This window comes from Tinamus guttatus, unplaced genomic scaffold, assembly GCF_059628265.1.
Source record: "Tinamus guttatus ecotype Peru unplaced genomic scaffold, ASM5962826v1 Tinamus_guttatus_pri_ptg000666l, whole genome shotgun sequence".
In the NCBI taxonomy this organism is placed as follows: domain Eukaryota; kingdom Metazoa; phylum Chordata; class Aves; order Tinamiformes; family Tinamidae; genus Tinamus; species Tinamus guttatus.
The window spans coordinates 72,729-94,495 of record NW_028289200.1 but is presented as its reverse complement, the minus strand read 5'-3'; the positions used below and the strand labels follow the sequence as shown (position 1 = coordinate 94,495).

General features: G+C 37.1%; 1 protein-coding gene across 1 annotated transcript; it reads left to right on the top strand.

The window, feature by feature from the left end:
* The first annotated feature begins 13,586 nt into the window (after positions 1–13,586).
* HEMK2 (HemK methyltransferase 2, ETF1 glutamine and histone H4 lysine) lies at positions 13,587–19,437 on the top strand. Its single transcript, XM_088536418.1, has 6 exons — positions 13,587–14,080; positions 14,822–14,908; positions 16,255–16,345; positions 17,069–17,152; positions 17,878–18,019; positions 19,005–19,437. The coding sequence occupies exons 1-6, from the start codon at positions 13,587–13,589 to the stop codon at positions 19,109–19,111; spliced, it is 1,005 nt and encodes a 334-aa protein (XP_088392544.1). The 3' UTR covers positions 19,112–19,437.
* The last annotated feature ends 2,330 nt before the right edge of the window (positions 19,438–21,767 follow it).

The window sequence follows — 21,767 nt, the reverse complement described above, 5'->3', positions numbered from 1 at the left end:
TTTCCTTCCAAGCACTCCTCATAGCATAGCATATTATAACATGAGGGCAGTATGCAATTTATATGAACTGTTTGCAGCAGGCTTTCAGATGTTTCAAAAAATTACCATTAACAGAGAAGATCTCTAGATAAATTGCTGTTATCACAGGGCTATCCATTACTTTTTTCGTGGGTTTCTGGAGATTTTAAAATACATTGATTTAGTATATCTTATTTTTCATTTACAGTTCTTTTTGTACATATAATTTTAATCATATATTTAATTTACATTAAAATAAAATTAAGATTTGAAAGCACTTAAAAGTTAAGGAATATTAAATTTATATTCATGTGGGTGATTTGGTTTTACATTATCAGTGTCTATTTGCACGATATTTTAATGTTTTTTCAAAGGAAAATGTGCTTTGCTGAGCCATTAAAAGGACAGCTGTCCTCTGTATCTTCTTCCCCCACTGTGATTTTTAATGAAAAACATTAACTTGGTGCCATTAATACAAAATTATACACAACAATCCTTTAAACAAAGATTTGTATGGACTTCTGAAATTTCAGATGGCATTAACTGCTTTGTTAGTACTAAATGTGGGTTATGTGTACATGTAGCTATTACCTGAGCTTTTAATTAACATCTTCCTTTTCTGTTACAGGAAGAAAGTAATTTCTAGAACTCTTTTCAAGCTAGATGGTATTAAACAATGGTTTAATATTTGAAGGCGTTTGCTTCAGGCATTAGATATTAAGATATTGCTTAAAAAGAGTTGCAAGGGTGACAAGCCATGCACAATTCTTGGCTTTTAGTTAAATCACCAATGTTTATGTGCCTGTATTTCCAACATTTCTAAAAATATCAGTCATATACCAACATCAGTGTGACATAAATAAGAATTTTAGATAAATTTCATGTTACTGAAAAGTCCTAAATTCAGAAAAGATATGAAAAATAAACATTTCAGATGATGTTATAGTATGGTCAGTCCAATGAAGTACTGTTATTTGCACATTTTCTTACCAAATTATTTTATTCTATCTTAAAAAAGTGAAAATCTGCTGGTAATCCAGTATTGCAAGTATCAAGCTGCCTGGTATATTAAGAGAATACTGTGATCTTCTTGAGATGGTAAAGTGCATGTTCACAGATTTATCTACTTCACTGATTTATCTATCTCCTCTGTTTTCCAATTCCACTTTGACTGAGCCTGGGAAATCTCCAGCCTCTTGTCCCTTGTTATGTGAACCCAGTGCCACCTAGTTGGCCCTCCATCATCCACCCCTATCCATGAGAATTCAGCTATTTTCTGAATATCTTGCCTTTGACTGCAGGTTCCTTTCTCTCTCTAATCAGGCCACAGTTTGAAGTGATAAACTCCCTGCCAGTTCCTGACCTTTTTTCTTCCTTCATCCCCTCCAACAGTAGACATCTCACTTGCACTAAGAATAGATTTTTGACCAATTCCTGGATTATTCCTTGTTTCATTTGAGTAAAATTTAGTCAGCCCTAAATAAAAGTCAGAGTTTTTTTTTTCACTTTTACATCTGTATAATGAAAACATTTTCATTAAAATACCACCTAAAATTTTTTTTTTCATGGATTCTTGAATGCAGCTTAAGTTACATGCAAATAGTTCACTGGGAGAGTTTACAAAGTTATATATAGTGTGTGTAGAAAGCTGACTCTTCCCCACATAAAACGTGCTTCTGCTGTAACAGAAGTCCTTATAAAGTAACTGCATTTTGATGCTTTTGCCTCTCTTGGGAAAACTCCTCCTTTGCTTGTTCAGTCCACATTTGCACAGAGCCAGAGCTTACAGATGGAATTAAACCAGTTAGTAGCTGCCTTATTTCCGTCCTTGCTTTTTGCTTCTCAAACTAGCAGACCTAGGAATGTTAGGAAAACTTTGAGATCAATTGTTTGTGGGCTAAACAAAACAAAAGAAAACACTCACTTCTTTCCTTGGTTATCTTTTTAATTGGTTAAAACACAGCATCTCCAGAGCTTCTCATCCAACTTTCTTTAGTCGAAACACTGTTGATAGGCCATGCGGAACATAACTAGATAGAAAACTAAAACAAGAAAATCATAGAGGATGGAAGATGGAAGAAGATGTGCAATTCCCCGTTAAATAAGATCCCATCTCTTCAGCAGAATCACTTCAAGCATGCCAATAATGATGGAGTCAGCTGTAAGCCAACAAGCTGCTTTATTTTTCCTGTTTGGGAGAGGATCTCACTCATTGCCTCTGAGTGAAGAGTAGCCTCCACAGAGGACATCCACAAAGCGCGTTACTATCCCAAGTGAAATGGGGTGCTCCACAGTGAAGCAGCCCTGTGACTGCTGCCATGGGTGATAGAGGAACGAGCCAGACGTTTTTCCTGCTCCCCTTCCTATGGTGCCAGTGATGTCTGCAGTTGGACTGCAAATGAGCACCACTGCCCCAGTAGGAATTTTTGTTGTGACATTAGTAGCAGGACAAATTTCAGACTTGTGTTTACACAGCGATCACTGTTGCACTACTTTCCACAAAGTTATCGCCTGGTGAGCAGTCTGGGGTAGAGGAACACAGGCTCAGGTCAACTACAACACCCTTTTTTTTTTTTTTAAATCAGTTTATTTCTCTGTGTCTGCAGTAATTCGGAGGGCTGGGTAAAGGCCCCACCAGAATGCTCAGGTTTTTAGGCTCTTCAAACTTAGCAGGGGTTCTCCATTAGATGGCACTGCTGCATACGCTCATCTTTTCCACAGTCACTTTCCAGGGCCAGGTTCATCGCCCACACAAGAACAGCACTAATGGGTACTGGGACCTGTCTCCAGTGTGCACTAACAGGACAGTAAAGCCAGGCAGTGAAGAAAGCCACAACAATGTCCATCCAAGGTAACGGCTTGGACTTCTTCAAAGAAAAATGTAAAGTTTAGGAATATGATCGAGGATCTCTCCAACATTTTTTTTCTTTATAAAATGTGCATTTTGTACCTTGTCCCTCTCGCGTTTCATTTGACAGAAGACCCATTTTCATTACTATGCTCCTCTTTACGGTATACCATGATATGTGGTATTTGTCAGGATAAAATGCTATGCAGAAGGGTCTGAAAATCAATACTTTTTGCTTTATAAAAGACACTACATATATTCTGTTTGGGGGTATGTAGCTTGCTTTCTATAGGAGTAGTTAGTCTTCATGATAATAATTGGCCTGCTTAGCCTTAAAAGCTACTAATTCACAGAGAAAAATGTCTTTGCTTAAAGAGAGTCTACAGTCATTAACTTATTTTACTAAAGGATTCCAGGATATCTTTCTATTCACATTCTCAATTTTTTGTTTGTTCGCTTTTGAAGGGACAAGGAGGTCCCTTCAGATTTAATTGCAAGAACTTTGAGGTCACGAAGTATTTGTGTCTTCGGTTTTGGTTGTAATTTGGGGTCTTGGTTTTGTTGTTCATTTGCTTGTTTTTTTCCAGAACTGCCTGTTCAAACAGATCTAGAAAGAAATATCACATTACTTTTATTTCTCTCTGTTTATTTCTAAGTGTGCAATTCTGCTGACGCTGTTAGTGCTAGGAATGGAAAGTTTTTTGTGCTGTCATAAGGAGCAGGATCTTGAGTTTAGTGAGGGAAAGTGGTCTTCAGGAATGAACACTAGCATCAGCATTAACTAGAAAAATCTCATCTGCTAATTGCAACTCTGATGCTATTTGTAGGGTTTTCAAGACACCACATAATCTCCTTGTCTCAAAATTTCCATCAACAAAATGTAGTGAAGCACAGGAGTTAACTGTGTGGAGGGTAGATACAGAGAATTAATTGAAGAATTCCTCCCCACAGATTTTTATACATACAGATAAATGCATTGTTCTGATCTGCAGCATTTCCAGGGACAGGAAAATGAATGATGCTTTGAAGAATTATTGAAGATTTACACTGAGGCAAAATATTATGTGTGCCATTTAAATTCAAAGTTGATACATTTTTTAGAAATGTCTGAACTAAATAGACAATTCCAAACACCTCATTTTTTCATAACCTGCAATATTCTTCAATAATTGCTCCAAGATTCACACAGAGAAAGCAGCACACAAAGAAAGCAAGGTTATTAGTAATACTTTGAGCACAGTCATATGATTTGCCTATTGCTTGAATTTTTCAAGCTGTTTATGTTTTGTTTCTCTATGTGAAGTCACCACTTTTATACCTCCCACAATTCCTGTGGTTTCCACACGGTTTATGTAAGTAATAATAATCAAGGTGCAATAGATTTCCTGAGGACTAATGACAGGCTGTGAGGAGATGAAGGTCAGCAGCATAGCCAAGGATCATTAACCCTAGCTGCTCATTAATCTCAAATTTACCTTGTGCCAAGGTCAGCGTTGTTATTTTAAGCTGCAAATGAAAAAAAAGGCATGGCCATATGGATTTTTAATTTATACATAGTTTTAAGTGCAACATTTAGCATATTTTGAAAAAATTAATTATATTCAGGAGAATTACATTAGCTAATCAAACTAGCAGCCCATCTTTCACTATTTGATTCAGCTTATTTTCTTTAACATATATACTGGAACCGTGACAGAAAGGACTTACAACATTTTTCTTCCATATGTCATTGTTATGGACCTATTAATTAATGATGTTGTTTATGTATCTATTTACAAGTTTGGATTTCCATCCCAAATTTTATGTTTTATTTATTAATATCTCTCATAAATTATTTTATTGAACATCTGTTTATTAGTTTTTAAAGTGATGTTTCAAGAGCCTGTTTGCTTGTAAAGTAATATATATAGAGAGAGAATGTGTACATTGTTAGAGAACTCCAGAAGGAAGTTAAGTACTACCTTTGGAAGAAAAATAAAGATTTTGAGAGCTAACTAATATTCACAGTTGCATTTATGAGTAGCCTACTGTTTAAATTAACATTGCTAATTAAACTTGTTTTCATAGATACTCATCTGATTCCTATGTCTGTATACACACATGCTGGGCTTTAAAGACTCGCGGTTCTCAAGGGTGATTAGGAAGGATCCAGGCTCTGATGTTAGTCTCAGAGGCACAGGATGCAGACTCTCCACATTATCTGCAAATAAGTCTTTTAAATAATAAAAAAGTTGTTTCTATATTTATTTTAGAAGATTGCCTCTTACTCAGGAAATTTGCCCCAGAGATCTCCTCCTGAACTTCTCACCCTTTGTGGCGCTAATTCCCCATGCTTGCTCCCAGCTGGGGTTTCAGCTGGGGTGCTGAAAGGGACCAAATGGGTCCCTGAGGTTGGTCCTGCAAGTTTACATACAACTTTGCAGTAGACATTTAGACCCAAAGGATGGCTTTGACTCCATGTGCCCCAACTCACCACAGGTCACAAAATATTTTCCTGGATTTTCTTACCAACTTCAGCTCTACAAGGAACGGCCAGAGCCACAGTGTAACGCACAACACAAAGAGCAGGAAAGACAAGCATCAACTGCAGCGCTTTTACATGCTTGCCTACATCCTGTTTCCAAATGAGGTCAATCTGCAGAGCTTTGGAGCACGGCTCTCCAACCAGACATCTTGAACATTTTAATACAGTCCTAAATCACCTCATTTATTCTTACTGACATGTGTTATGCCTCTACTTGTAACACATTTTTAGTACTTCCTTTAAAATATATTAACAGGTGTGCATGTGAAAAGATGGAGAGTTTTAAGAGATTGGTGTTGCTGGACAAAGACTCAATCTGAATTCAGTCCAATGAAAATGTTACCTTATATAGCTTTACAAGCCAAAAAAAAAAAGTTTTAAAAAAGGAAGAAAGAAAAAGAAAAAAATCCCCCAAATTCCATATTCTGGATCTATGTCAGGCCAACTGATCCAGAAAGAAGACGATTTTCAGTCCTCTTCCCAAAGTATATTTAGTTTCTTCTTTCTGTCACTCTCTTCTGCATCTTTTTTCACTTTTCCTTAAAAAAAATAGGAAACAAGTATTCTAAAAAACATCTTGATGTAAAGTTATTTTAAAAGCTGAGAAACCTACAAAATACAGGTTAGTTCCCTCCTTATTAAGTGGAAGCAGATGCTTATTGCGATGAAAAGATATAGATATGTGGACTCTCACCTATAGTGGTCAGCCTAAATTAGAGTATATTGATGCTAATCTAGACTTGTACTGTCTACAGTACATAACATCCTACATCATGGGTCTAATTCTGCCATTTTTTATTAGACAGTGCAATGCATGATATCACAAGTTATTCTACTAAAATGCACTTACATGCATTTTACTTACATGTACCTATGACACGCATATTTACAATGCATATAATTAATGCTATACATTATGTACCACATATTTGATATGTATATAATATGCATATACATATATGTATATAATATGTATATAATACATAAGATAATATGTATATAATACATAGTACGTATTTTGCATAGTCTTACTGTCTTTTTCCTATGGTCTGTCAAGATGCTTTATTTATACAAAATAAAATCCTCTAATGCTTCTGATAAAATGTTCCTTCTAGTACCTACTAAGTTTGCTACATCAACATCAAATATTTTGGTAAAGAGTTGCCTAACGTCCCCACTTTGGAAGCATCAATATACTGGAACACCAAACATCATTACGAAAGACACCTCAAGGTTGTTTTGAAATGAAAATCCTTTTTAATATCTCTTTATTATGTTTTCATATTAAAATACATACAGGGAAAATTGCCACCCAAAACATAATTACATGCAGGTTTTGCTTAGTTTCATAGTACTCATGCTTTCTTTCATTGACTATCTGAATGCAATCAATTTTCCAGAAAATAGTATGGATAAGAAATTGCTGGCAAATTGTCCACAAAATACGCAAACAAGCAAAAGGAGGAAAAAAAAAGGCATAACAATTTCAAAGCATACATTACATTACAAAATAGCATTTGTAAGCATATATGTAGCAATACATATATATGCATATATATATATATATATGGATGTATGGATGCATTCTGATAGTTCTGTTTTTTCTTTCCCATTCTTCATACAGGCTGACCTCTTTTGAACAGGTTTTCAGTGATTTTCTCATAAAGACATTCAGATTTATATTCTAAACACTGACAACTGATTTTGAACTCCCAAGTGTATACAGACAGTTACAACCGTTCTACCCTGTTTTCTATTTGTTAACATTAAACCAACTGCAAATCAGTTGAATTCAATGAAGTTTTAGCAATTTAGAATAAATAAATATTTAACCTGCTATGGTAATAATCAGTTGTATATGTATGCTAAATCAAGACTAGAGTTCATCACAGTCTTCTCTAGCAATAATTAAAATAACTGACTATCTCTAATGTTGCCCGTTCTCTGTATAGTCCTGTACAAAATCAGAAATGTTTCAAATAATTTAGGTAATTGCCATTCTGCTTTTATGCTGGAAATTGGGCACATATTCTTTGATTTCTTTCTGTTAAAGCTTCGCAGAGTGAATAAAGGAAGATTTTCTCTCTGGCTAACTCATAAACTTTAATATACTATGTTTTTCAAATGAGTGAAAAAAAAAAGAAAAAGATGATTTAGTAACCAAGGAGCGTTTTTAAAGAATTGCAGGTAAAATACTGTCCCTTTTGGTATAAATTCTGAATTTATTCAGTTATTTCTGCTTAGCTGTTTAATAAATACTATTTCACTCCAGTTTCAGTATACTGACACCTACAGAAATAATCTATTATTCAGGTGATGAAAATAGCTGCTCAGTCCAAGTTCTGAAATAGAAGAGTTTTTTAATCCTTTTAGAATGTATTTGCTGAACATGTCATCTAAAAGATTTTCTCTGTCATGTAAAGCCTTGGAAGAACTGCCCTCCTGCTTTTTCTCCTGTGTCACATTACTCCTTACAGATATATAAAATTAATAATGTAATTAAATAAAAATACAAGTCTCTATATAATGTGTGTGCACATTCAAAATAGCTTTTTGGTAAATTCTTTGCCATGATACTAATAAGTCTGACTGCACTCCAGTTTTGCTGTTTGTAAGAGATTACATATCTATCTCTCCCATTTACCTGTAGGCTCTGATCAAAACATACAAAGAATGCAACTACTTTTTTAACTGTCATGACTGATGCTGACAAAATTTTACCCTTAAGCCCTATAATCCCGGTTGGTCTTAACCTTTTTAGAAAAATTTCTATTATTTTATAAATGTCAGGAAGAAATACGAGCATTTTGCCATGGGACTGTACATTACTCTCCTATTTTATCTCTTTCTTTCCTGTTTTACCAAAATCATTCAACTTTGAGACAAAGTAAGAAATCAGTCTCAAAACTAGCAGACATTGCAAGGTGCTGCACTATTCAGCAAGCAGGCAGGGAGCACTTTTTTGTTGCTTGCTGTTTTCTTGTCAGAATCCAATGCTATAAAATATTTTTTTCTTAGTCTTACATACCTTTCAAATTTAGCAGTTGAAAACAGTAAAGAAGAGCAGAGACATTCCTGGAAACAGTTTAAGGAGCCAATCTGCCTACGGGCACATTTTGGTAATTTCTTGTGGAAATCAGACATTATTCCTCAACATCGAAGGAAGCAATGTTCACAGTTCATCTGTAAAATAAAATTCCACTGTGACTCTGCTGCTTGAAGTGTTGTCATTTAAGAGGTATGTAAAGCCAAGGACTCGGTCATTTGTGACTTAAAAATCCCAAGTCATTTTTTTTGCATTAGCAGTAGGTTTTTCCTAGGTTTCTGGCCTAAATCCAGTTCAAGCGATTGTATATGACTACTCACCTAACATTCTCTTTCTGTTCAGATGATTATGCTATTATTCTTTTTCTCTTCTGAAATGCTGAAATACTTCTGCAGACTATTAAAAAGTTCCTTGCCTTCTCCCCAAGGTAGATGCATTTCAATGCTGAGTTATGTGATTCCTTGAATATAACACTTTGTAATTGGTTTGTGAAGTTTAACATGAACTCTGGGATCTTTAGAGGAAGAGCTATAAAAAAGTATCAGTCACTTTTATTCTCTGATATATCATCTCTGGACCTTTTCTTATCAGGTTTGGAAATACCATGGCCATGATTAAACATTACAGATTACTGAAGCAATGTCATGATGAAAGGACAAGTATCTTCATCTGTCAGTAAGGAAGCAAGAAAACGGAAAAGGTACTAATCTATTCACCTTAATTGAAAAAAAAAGAAAAAAAAAAAGTTTGGCTCTTGTTAAGATTAGAGAACTCAGTAGTATCTTTCCAGTAACAGTACTGGAAAGATAAATATAATTGAGAAATGTGGCCCCTTTGGAAACAAAATTAATTATCCAAAGACTGAAAAGGAAATGTTTCTAATGGAAGTAAAGCCTAAATATTCCTGACAACAGTAGCTAAACAGTCCAACAGTAGCAAAATTCCTCACCAAAGAGGCAGGGAAAGCAGCAAAAGAGCGTACTGCCTTTGACTCTAGTCAAAGAGTCAAAGGAGTGTTACTTCAGGAATACCAAGGAAAATAACCTTGGATGAGTGACCAAGAAGTAATTAAACATAACTAAACCAAAGGAGAAACAAAAATCTTTAACTAGAATCACTATTTGTAAAGGACAAACGTTGGTGATTAAGATGGTAAGCAAAGGAAAGAAATCAGCCTACATATAGGATCTGAGGACTTTAACATGGAAGAGGTTCTCGACTGTTTGAAGTCAAAGGGTTGAAAATATTTAACTCAGGTCAAAGGGAGAAGAATGGGAGTGAATGCACAGGAAAAGGCTTCAGACCTAACTGGTTACATAACCAGCTCAAGCAATATATTATGAATAGACAGAATGTCAACAAGGGATAGAAACAAAGACTGATCAATACAAACCCAATGTCTTAGAAGTCAGAAAATATAATGTAATGTGATGTACAGTAATGTAACATGTTGCTAAAATCAGTTTGAATTAGCTTCTATGAAGATATTAAAACATAGAGCAAAAATTTTGGCTAACATCTTCAAAAAGAAAACAAGGAAAGATTCAAGGCCTCTATACACTTAAGCAAGAATAACAATTGAAAATAACAGAAAGATGATGATTTTGGCTACAACAGCAAAGGCATTACATCTTGCTAGATCACTACAGGAAAATGCAAACACAGTCCTGGGATGTACCAGGAAAGGCCCATAAAGACAAAGAAGCTAGTGCATTTTGTAAAGCCCCAGTCATATTCAGGGTGAAGTCACACTTGATAGATCTATGGAAGGTCTGAAAGAGGGGTAAGAGGGAAGAACGTTTCTTAAGACATTTATGACATTTACAGTATCTTTAAAAACAGCTTATCTGGTCTAGTAAAGCACAGGCTGATGCATGCTTTTCTTTTTCTACAAATGCATCAAGCAAACACTATGGAAACAATTGCTTAAGTTGAATTCCAATGTTGCCATAAGAGTAGGTGGATATAAAATCTTCTGACACATCTAGGCATGGAAATAGGTTTCTAATTATCAGAGCACTGAGGTTTCGTAACAGCCTTTCAGTAGAAATACTGAGGGCAAGAAAGCTGACTTTTAGGAAGGCATCTGCTCAGTTTAAGACGGAAACTGCAATGATGCAGTTGCCTCCTGGGTTTCTTAGGTGAGGAGGTTTCTTGGAGATCTCGCAGAGCTGTGTCCTTGCGGGCATCCTGGGAGCTCCATCTCCTCACACGGTCACTTTTCCCCTCCAGACCTCGAGCTGCACCAAAAACGGCCGTGTTTGAGAAGTTTGCGAAGGAGACCTCGGCGGGCTGACAGGCAGCTAGGAAGTTACAGGTTAAGTATCTCCAAGATGAGCAGCGCTGAATTCCAAATGGGATACATTTGGGCCATACCGCTTACTTAGTGTAAACAAATGCTTATGATTCCGGTCAAGATCAACTTTTCATTTCTATAAAGCCTATTTTAATAACCTGGCCAAGGCACCATTAAAATGGGAATATTAACTTTCCAACAATTTCTAAAGATCGAAATAGAATCCGTCTTGGCAAAAACAGTGAAGTCATCTACCAAGAAAAACATTTTAGGTAGTTATATAAGCAGTAAAAATAAATGTTTTATAAAATTCACCCAGAAGGACTTGTAAGTATTTAAAAATAATAATAATAATAATTAACTAGATTTCATAAGGTGTAAAATAGCCAAAAATAACAACTAGTACAGCTGAAGATGGTGAAGTCATTTCTCCTACTGCACTCCAAAGCCTGACCACCTGTAGAGATTTAAAAAATATAACCAAAGAATTAATTGTCCCAACCTGGATAGAGTGCAAAATTCTGTCTCTTACACGATTTCATGTTGCCAAAGTAATTGGAATTTTATACAAACTTAGTATGTTTTACAAGTATTTGTTCCTCTGGCACAGAAGGATACCACTAGGAAGAGAGATGAAATAAAGGAATATCTACTGCATTTTCCTTTGCATTAGAAAACTGACGCACGGTCTTGTTCCAGTTTGGCTCCTACTCTCTTTTGTCCCCTAGGACAACCTCTCCTTCTGCATTGACCAACAAGAGAATTTGGAAGTGTAGATAAATTCTTACTACCTTCATCATGACATAGACATGATAAATATACTTTGTATTTGGCAAGGTGGATTTAGTAAAGAAAGAATTACTCATATTAGAACAGATTCGTGAACAAAGTGATTCGCTGCCTATTGAACCTATTAGTTTGCATGCACTTCTGATATATGAATTGTGATTCTCCAAAACACCTGCTGGCTACTTGAAAAGGCATTTGCTTTTACACAGAGGATCAGGGTGCTGATTTTACTTGGAAGCACTGAAGGTGGCCCGCAGCTAAAGGCAGACGTAAGGAGGGTATGCTAACACTGAGATCTCAGCTGGGTCTTCCAGATCTGTGGTGGGTGAGCTGGTGTTACACACTTGGATTAGATAGATAGAGCACATCTCCAGTCTGCATTATGAAAGGAATTTTCATTTGTATAAAACACTCAGAGATTATTCAGATTTTTGTTTCTTTGTTTTTCTATCTATAGTGTGGGAAGCTTAGTCCTTTCTCTGCAAATACCTGAGAATTTCCACGAACAAATTTCTGCTTACTTTAAGGACTGAGTACTTTGATGACACTCTTTTTTTCTTACGTGGGTAGGTGGTATAATGATCTTTGAACTTGCAGGACTAAGTGCCTGTATTGCTATGCAAAGCTGCCCTACGATACAGAAATATGTAGACTTGGCTTCTGAATGAGCTGAATTTACGAACTATGAGTTGCTTAAAAAAATCACAAACCTTTCTTTCACAGGACTGGATAACATCCTTTATTTTACAGAGGTTACTGTTTATCTATTAAAAATACTTAGAGGAAATCAACACTAGTTCATAATTTTCAGGGCCCAGGGCCCACATAGAGGTAGACAGTTGCCTTTTTAAAATGAGAAGGATTACTCATCTTCCCCCAGTTCCAGAGCCAAAAATGGAGGCTGACAAACAAGTGACAGAGTCCTCAACTCAAGGCCTTAAACCAACAAATACTAACTTAATGGATTAATCATGTACCTTTTCACAAAAGCTGATGTGCTTTGAAATGATTATTAAAATGGTGTTTTAAGATCATGGCCTATTCATTAGCTTCACCTTTTCCCTTCTTCACTCCACATACTTGTTCCATTCTCAGATTTTGGGCATTCAGTGATTTAGTAACTAAACGCACGCCCACACACCCACATCCTGGGAACTAGAACATCCCTCCTCCCCCCTTTCTCTTTGTCCTTTGGATCAGAATTTGTTTGTTCATTTGTCCTTTGCTACGTAAAGCAAAATACCAATCTGTTCTTCGCCTGGGAATTTCCCTTCATTCCTCAGTTTCGTGAACTTTTTATTTTCCTTCAAATATTGCAGCCACCTAGTTGGACCTAAGGTTCTTGTCAGCTGTCACTGGCAAAGAATTACAAGAGAGAAACACTTTCTTTTGTAACTGAAAAAACACTTTATTAACAAATTAAGAGAAACTGCATTGATGCAAATCTTCCCCCTGCATGCTTCACTCTAGAATTCCTGTGCCTCTTCAGTAACTCTGGAATTTGATCATGCAAAAATAATATGCAATAGTTAACTAGTTCATATTCTTCTCACATTAACTTTTAGGGGTGACTAGGCCAAATACAGCTGGAATAGCTTGACTCCTCAGGAAAAGCCAATGCAAATGCACCAAACCAAAGCATGAAAACTCCACACAAGTATTTACTGAAAGCAGCTACATGGGGGGCACACACACCCCACAGAAACCATTACCCCCCCAGACTCCTCTCAGTGAGGGAACCACCAGCTTCTTCTTTGCCTGAACTTTCAGCATCTTCGGAGCGACTGAGGGAGCTGGGGCTACTAGTCTGGAAGAGACTCCGGAGAAACCTTATCACTCCCTACAACTACCTGAAAGAAGGCTGTAGTGAGGTGGAGGTCGGTCTCTTCTACAGAGTAACTACTGACAGGACAAGAGAAAGTGGCCTCAAGTTGTGCCAGGGGAGCTTCAGCTTGCATATCAGGAACAACTTCTACACAGAAATAGTGGGGAAGCATTGGAAAAGGCTGCCAAGAGAAGTGGTGGAGGCACTGGCGGTCCGCGGCAGTGCTCAAGAAACGCATATATGAGGCACTTGGCAACACAGCTTAGCAGACACCATGGTGATGGGTTAACGGTTGGACAAGATGATGTTAAAGGTCTCTTCCAAACACAAGGATTCCACGACTCCCTACCTCAAGCCAGACCACCCACCATCGCCACCTCGGCCAGGGACCGTTACCAACGGCCTTGGGCTAAGCGGAACGCGAGAGGCGCGGGGCGCCGACGGCGGCTGCCCCCATTGGCGGATCGGGTGGCGCGCAGGCGCGTTACGGGAAGCCCTTCCCCCCGCCCCTTTCCTCCTCCTCCTCCCGCGTGGGCCGGGGGGTGCCGGAAGAGGAGGAGGAGGAGGAGGGTGCGCGCGGGGATGGCGGCGCCCGCGCGGCCCGCGCTGCCCACGCCGCGGCACGAGCACGTGCGCGCGCAGGGCCCGTTCCGCGAGGTGTACGAGCCGGCCGAGGACACGTTCCTGCTGCTGGACGCGCTGGAGCGCGACGCGGCCCAGCTCCGCGCCGCTCGGTACGGCGGGGAGGAGCCTCGGCGGCGGCAGCCAGTGGGAGGGGAGGGGCGGGGCCCGGGGCGTGGGCACGCGGCTGCGGTGGCGGTTGGGCGGTAACGGCTCCTCTCCAGGCGGGCGGGAAGGTGAACTGTCCCCTTCGTGTCGGGGGAGGTGGAAAGTGGTAGAAATGTCTTAATTTGAGCCCAAGTGGCGCGTGGTGATTTGCTGCTCTCTGCTAAAATGGTTTTACGTAAATGTAGTAAGTCCCATAGGAATCGTCAAGGAAATCCTATTGTAAGCATATATTATGAAGTAACCTCTTGCTACTCAGTCCAGAGTTTGGCCCAAGCTCCTCTGAATTATTCTGCACCTGAGTCCTGCTTTCTGTGTGTTTCACACTAATCTGACTTCTGCTGGAGTTCAACCTTATTGCAGAGAAAATAGTCTGTACTGTCAGAATTGTGTAGGTAATGAAAGTTTGCTGTTAGGCACAGAGGAAACATTTGTGGTTTCTGAACAGGTTTTTGAAAGCCTGGAGTTGTTCTCATTCTGTGGGCTCAGGCAATTGTGAACCAGGTCCTACCACGCAGGCTTTAGAGATGGTGTGATCAGGAGGTGTTATGGCGTGATGGGGTAAAGTCTGGCACTTAAGTATTTTTTTTTTTTTTAAGTGCTGCCTTGACTACTTCAGTGCCTGTTTGGTGGAGGTGCTCTTAAGTGTTACAGAAAATGTGTCCATAGCTTTCTCTCTTCACATTTAGAGTTGAGATCTGCCTTGAAATAGGATGTGGATCTGGTGTGGTTTCAGCATTTGTGGCTTCCATTATTGGACCCAGTGCACTCTACATGTAAGTGTAATAGTGAGTGTAATAATGTAAGTATAATAGCAGTTAAACTGTTAATAGTGATGAATATTTAGCACTGACAATATAATATTATTTTTTCCACTTTCATCACTATTTAAAGCTACCTTTTTCACAGGGAAATACTAGTCTGATTTTCTAGGATGCTGAAATCAAAGCAGAGAGATTCAGAACTACTTAAGGTTCTGCAGTGATTCAGTAGTGGTAGAATTCGCTTTTCCCCAGTCTAGACTTCTTGTTGGGTTGAATCCTGAATTTCAATCAGTGCCCAATCTTACTGTGTTTTAATGGCATGTCATTAATTCGTTCCTTGGGTGTTGGAAGGAAGTGCGTTTAATATTATTAAAAACTAGCAGAGCTGGTATTGAGAAGGAAATCTTACAAGTACTTCAACTCTCAGACAGTCATGTTTAATATGAGTTTCTAGTATGTGTTCTCTTTTGTTTGAAAGCCAAAAAAATCAGTTAGGTATCATATTTAGAATAAAACACAGATAACTGGTGTAACATTGGGTATGCAAAACAACATGTGATTAATTAGGTACTTCTGTTGTTCATCTATAGATACAAATACAACTCTGCATTTATGTGCAACCTAACTATCAACCTTAAGTTCTCTTTTCATAATGTGTATGTGAATCTGATTATATGAATGCATAGAGAACCAAAATGATGTGTTCTTTTCAGTGTTTGGATGGCAATTATTTAATAAAAATTCCTAGTACGTACTCTAAATTTACTGTTTAAGAAGGTACAAGGTAGGTATTTGGTTGTCAGATAACTTGATGTCGTAGTCCATCAGACAGCAATATAAATGTCATTCTTTTAGATTTCACAAAATATTCTTACCTAGGTTTTGAATACTAGAATTTTGGGAATAGTGTTTTGGGAAATAATAATAATTTACTCAGGGTTAACGACTGTTTTCTTTCTTGCCCTCATAGATGGATTTTCAGTTTTGTTCAATTTCTTTTGTCTGAGTGTGAAAGTTTTTCATTTAAAAATAAACCTGTCTGGTAAATTAGCATTACCCCTTATTCATACTAAACTTCCCAAAGTACCCATTGTAAGTGGAATGGGGAGTTTATGTAAGTTTTTCTTCAGGGATTTATTATATTGGGAATAGACTCAGAAAAAAAATCATTAAATACTTTCAATGTAGTGTTAATGGTTTAGCTGCTGATACACTTTGTGTGTTTTTATGGGATATTTCTTCTTTACTTGCAAAGTAAAGGGTATTGAGAAATTTTGCATTGAAGAGTATTCATTAGTTAGCAACAGTTTCCACTGTTAAACTTCCAGATACAGCAATCAATAACATTTTTCTTTCAGGTGTACAGATATCAATCCTATGGCAGCTTACTGTACACTGGAGACAGCCCTGATTAACAATGTTCAACTTCAGCCGATAATTACTGACTTGGTAAGGTACAGATTTCTGTAATGTTTTCTTTTGTAATTTTTATAATACTTACGGGGATTTGCTTCTAGTCATCTCAGATATGTACACATAGATACTAATGATCTGCAGTAATATTTTGTGTATTATGCCAGTATTTATAAAATAAATTTATAAAGTATTTATGAAGTATTCAAGAGGTACTCCTGTAATCCATACACATACATACATCGATATCAAAAGTAACCATAAAATCTACAAGAAAAACAGTTCCTATAAGTTGCCATAAGTGACAAAGATTCAAATATAGTTCTAATCCAACAGTAGTGGACACATGTAGCACAGATAAATAGCTTGCTTTCCAGAATGGTAACATGGAAGACTAGAAAAGACTGGTGAACTAGACTTCTGGAAGAGTAGTGAATTCATCCAACTTTGTAGTCTATTTTCTCACAGAAGACAATCTGTAACTATAAATAATAATAAAAAAGTACTATGTGCTTTCTAGTTATGCTCTACAGATCTGAATTTTTCATTCTTCTCAGAATAATCTTGAATGATTGGCAGCTTAATGCAACAAACTTTGCATTTTGATTTTTGCTTGTTTTTTTTTTAAGTTGATCTTTGTGGCTGTTTAAATTCATAAGCAAATATCTAGTACTATATACTAGATATTATTGTTACAAAATGTTTGTCTTCTGTAAGTATCAAAGAAAATAAGCAAGGAACCATCAATTTCATCTGTAGGTCAAAGGATTGTCACCAAGATTAAATGGAAAAGTTGATCTCCTGCTGTTTAATCCACCATATGTGGTAACACCTTCTGAAGAGGTAGGAAAAAATGGACCTTAAATGTGAAGCAAAATGGGGTTTATGGCGTTGGAATACACAGTAAATAAAATAAGTTCTAGTATGAAAGCTAAGCTTGCAGTTGTTCAGCTGCTTCTCATTAATTTGTAGTGTTTTTGAAAGAGAGTAAAGGGTGTTGTGGAGCCAGGACTTGTAACAACTCTTTTCAGTGAAAATTAGAGTTAAGAGCTTATTAAAGATTCAAAGCTTATTAGAGCTTCTAAAGACTAAATGGGAAGAAGTATCACTAGCTGCTGCTTCTCAAAACATAATTTCTCCATCAAGTATAAACAGTGCAATTGTTACTAATGAATCTTAATAAGGCACTCATGTAGAAGACCTTCAATGGAAAATGCATGTTTTGTTGCGCAAAATAAATATCCTCTGCTTCCATAGATTTCTGAGTCTTTCAGAACTTGATCTACCACACAGAAACAGTTTACTGATCATCTTTCATTGAGCAAAGTATTACAAGAAAAATGAATATAATACATGTCACATTGCAGCTCTTTCAGTTAGAACAGAAGTAGCATCTTGCAGAAAAAAGAGGTATTTTTGCTGAATGAAAAGTAATTTTGCTGAATTAAAGTTGTCAGATTTGTAATGGCAGACAGATAAGGATAGAAACTATGGTGGTGTTTCTCTTAATAAAGAATGACAGAAATGGAAATTTAAAGTAAGACAATCTTTGCTTCAACTATTCCTAGGTGGGAAGTCGTGGAATAGAGGCATCCTGGGCTGGTGGCAAAAATGGCCGGGAAGTAATGGACAAGGTTTTTCCAGTAGTAGCAGACCTGCTCTCAACAGAAGGATTATTCTACTTGGTCACAATTAAAGAAAATAATCCAGGTGATCATTTTCACAGAATCCTTAAATGTGCCAAAATAGATTTCATCTGATCTATAAGTTATCAAACTGACTAGTGAACAAAAAAGTATGCAATATCACTTTAATCTAATATGTGGTAATAGTGGTCACTGAAGACTGACAGCATGCATTAATATTCACATAGAAGCCATTCTGCATTAATCCTTCAGGAGTGCTAGAGGTAGCTCGTATTTATTGGGTGCTTCATATAAATTATGGCCACCCTCTGAGCCATGTGCTCCTCTTCAGGTTACTAGGGTGATTAATCTGCAGAGGGACTTTTGCATAACTTGATGCCTCTTTGAATCATTTCTCATGAACGTGGGTTCTGGGGGTAGTAAAGGCATAAAATTCACTGTTCCGTAATTTATTTTGGAGGAAACAATAGGTATGTCCTGAACCCAACATCTCTACAAGACTATTTGCAGGTCTGCAACCTGGCTCTATATCTTATTGTGAGATAGGTAGCAAAGCAATCCTTTCTCACAGAAAAGGGGTTTTGGGGATGAGAGGGGAAGCATGTTATATACCTTAATTTGCAAGTGAGATGTTTCCATTTTGAACAGTGTATAGAAAAGATTAAGTTTCTTATAGCTGCACTCTGCATCTAATGCTTAATATATGCACATTGTGAAATAACTTTCAGATCGCTCATTCACAGCTGAGTAGGGAGCTTTGAGAGATGTAATGAATTTCAGTTTCGCTTATAGAAACTTCACTTATACTTTCATAACTGATTTGCTGCTACATACATTTGAAACAAACACCAAAATACAGTACTTCAGTAGAAAGTAGAGTGTATTTGTTTTTGGTAAAAGACTACTTTGCACAAAAATACTCTCTGAAAGAGTAAATTGACAAGCTGCAAGGCAAAGGTTTTAAGTTATGTTTGACAAAGATTTTAGCACTGTCGTTTATAGGTGATTCAAAGGCAAGTTTGATTGTAACACTGCACATTTAATTACAGATGAAATTCTGGAAACAATGAAGAAATATGGCTTAGAAGGAACAAAAGCACTTTCCAGGCAAGCAGGAATAGAAATGCTTACTATTCTCAAATTCAGGAAGTCTTGATAACTGTTCCTGATCTTCTATGTCTTGGGTATGCATAATATATTAAAGTTGTCCAACACACATCTTAAGCCAGGATTTTCACACTGAAGTGCACCTGCACTTCCTGGCTATTGATAAGCCAAACTGCTGTGACTGAGTATTGTGTGTTTAGTCGGGGTGTCAGTCAGCTTTTAGCTGCTCTCAGAAGCATAGCTGTCCTCTCGCCTGCCGCAGGGCAGATGGGGCTGGAATGGAGAAATGCCCTCTCTCAAGGTGTTTTTTGGCATTTGCACTTATGTACTAAAGGCTTTTTTTAAAGTAAATAAAGTATTTATATATTTGTGTTTCATGGAGGTAATGTATTTGCTGTAGTTTTTCCTGTTCCAGGCGCTGGTTTGTACCTATGCTATACTTAACAGCAGAAAGAAGCAGTATTCTTTCTAATGCTCTGATAGAGACAGTCAGTTCTGCCAGAAGGCACTTTACACTGTGCAGCACAGAGCAACAGTCTAGAGCCACCTTAGGTACTCAGCTTGATTAACGCTATCTCTGAGAGCATTCTCCAAGCACTTCATGGGTTGTTGCAAAGCGCAGCCTGAAGTGATACTCTGATAAACTGTAGTCTAGTTCTTCTCAGCGTCATAAGGTCATAGAAGGTTGCTGGAGAATTGTAAAGACTAGTCCACCTAAGACTTCAGAAACAAACACACTACTCTTGTACATAACAGCCTCCAAACTTAAAAAAATTCTTCTCTGAGCAGAGCCAACCTGCCAAAAGCTCATCTAAGAGATCAGAGAAAAAGGCAAAGTCTCTGAGCATGCAAGACACTTAACAGGGTATGCAACTGGGTATTTTACAGCAAAGGAACAGCAGAAGCTATCCTTGGGCAAGTCATGCTACCTCTATTGTTCACTTCTTTAGATGACTGTTCTTACGAAGAACAGAGGTTTTCAGCTCAGCGATTTGCTTTAACGAAGAATTGCGTTGCGGGTTGGGGTTTTGGGGTTTTTTTTTTTTTTTTTTTTTTTTTTTTTTACACTGCAGTTTTAATGTTGGGTGTATAAATCACACTAGGAGTTTTATCCATGTTAACAGCTCTAACCAACAAAAAGGCTGCTCTGCATAACATCAGAAGATTTTTAGATGCAATCGAAGCACATAACAGATTAAAACTGCAAGTTTAAGAAAAGGGAGGGTTGGTAAATCTAGCTCTGTAATTATAGCTAGAGAACTTGCTTAAAAAGAAGTAATGAAAGGAAAAGAAATACACAGATAATCATCCAGCACAATCAATCACAACTCCTCAATAGTATGTATGGTTCTAGAGTAAACAATAAAGGGCAGAATAATTATAGTAATAAGAGGGGGGGAAAAACACTGATGGACTAACAACTGTACTTCTGGACAAGGAAAAACATCTGTATATACCTTAATAAAACATGAATCAGTAGGTGTCATGCTGTTGAATGCAACTTTAGTGCAAGTGCTATTCAAAAAGTCCTGTAGGAGTGGATTGCGATTGTGCTAACATCTTCTTGGTGAAGATTCAGCATTTTTTTTTTAAATCTTTTAAATATTTTTCTATCATCATGAATGCCCCACCTTTGCCAGGGCACAACTACTCCTTTCTCCTAGGAAATGAGCAGAGAATGCAGCACTATTTCTGTATAGAATTAGAGATAACCAAAAATGTTATTTGCAATGAGTCTTTTCTGAAAAAGGAAGAAAAACAATTCCAGAGTTTTAGTATCAGTAATTATGAAAGCAACACAGCGTGCTCCTCAGTGTGTATCCAGTTAGACTTTATCACTAGTTCTAATGTTTCCAATAATTTCTTTCTTTTTTTTTAAAAAAAGAAATTTCCTTTTAGCAAGCAAGTGCGATATGTTAAATACACAGGCTTCCACTACAGTTTTAAAGATGTCTCCTTAAAAGGAGTCAATTCTGAGAAAACAAGGAGCATCTAAAGATCAGGGGTGCAAGTACAGATAATTGCATATGCAAAAATATCATCATGAATATTTAAACTACTAATTTCTGAAAGTCTACCAACACAGAGAAAGACACAGTAATCCAGATAATACAAAGACTGCTAACATTCATGTATTCCTCCCCTTTTATTGACTTTTCCAAGAAATCTAGAACAGAACAATCCCACCCAAATTAGAACTTATTAGTATGCTACTGCTGTTAAAAATAAAGAGGAAAAAAAATCAAGGAAAAAATAATGAAATGCAGACAACATTAAATTCCAATACAGTTATTATGCTCAGTTACCCAACATGTCCTTACTGGACAGAAGTACAGTGTAGGTTCAGTGATGACTTATTTGGCAGATGGTGAAGACATTAACTAAAATAATGTCAGTGCATAAGTCTTCTCTCTAAAAGCCTATCTATAATTAAGTAGGTAGCATTTTGCACTGTCATGCAGGAATGACTTTGTTCCCTCTGTGCTGATTTAGTTCTCATGTTTTTAAGTTACTGGATGGCTGATGCTTTTTTGGGAAAAAAAGAAAAAAAATCAGATTGTTCAAGGTGAAAGCTCAGTTTATAAACATCTTAATTTAGATAATGCTATGTTTAGGTTTTATTCTTTAACATAAAGTAATTATCTTAATTCCATGCCTTAACCTTAATGTTCAACAGCAATATTCATTTTATTTTCTATTAGAGG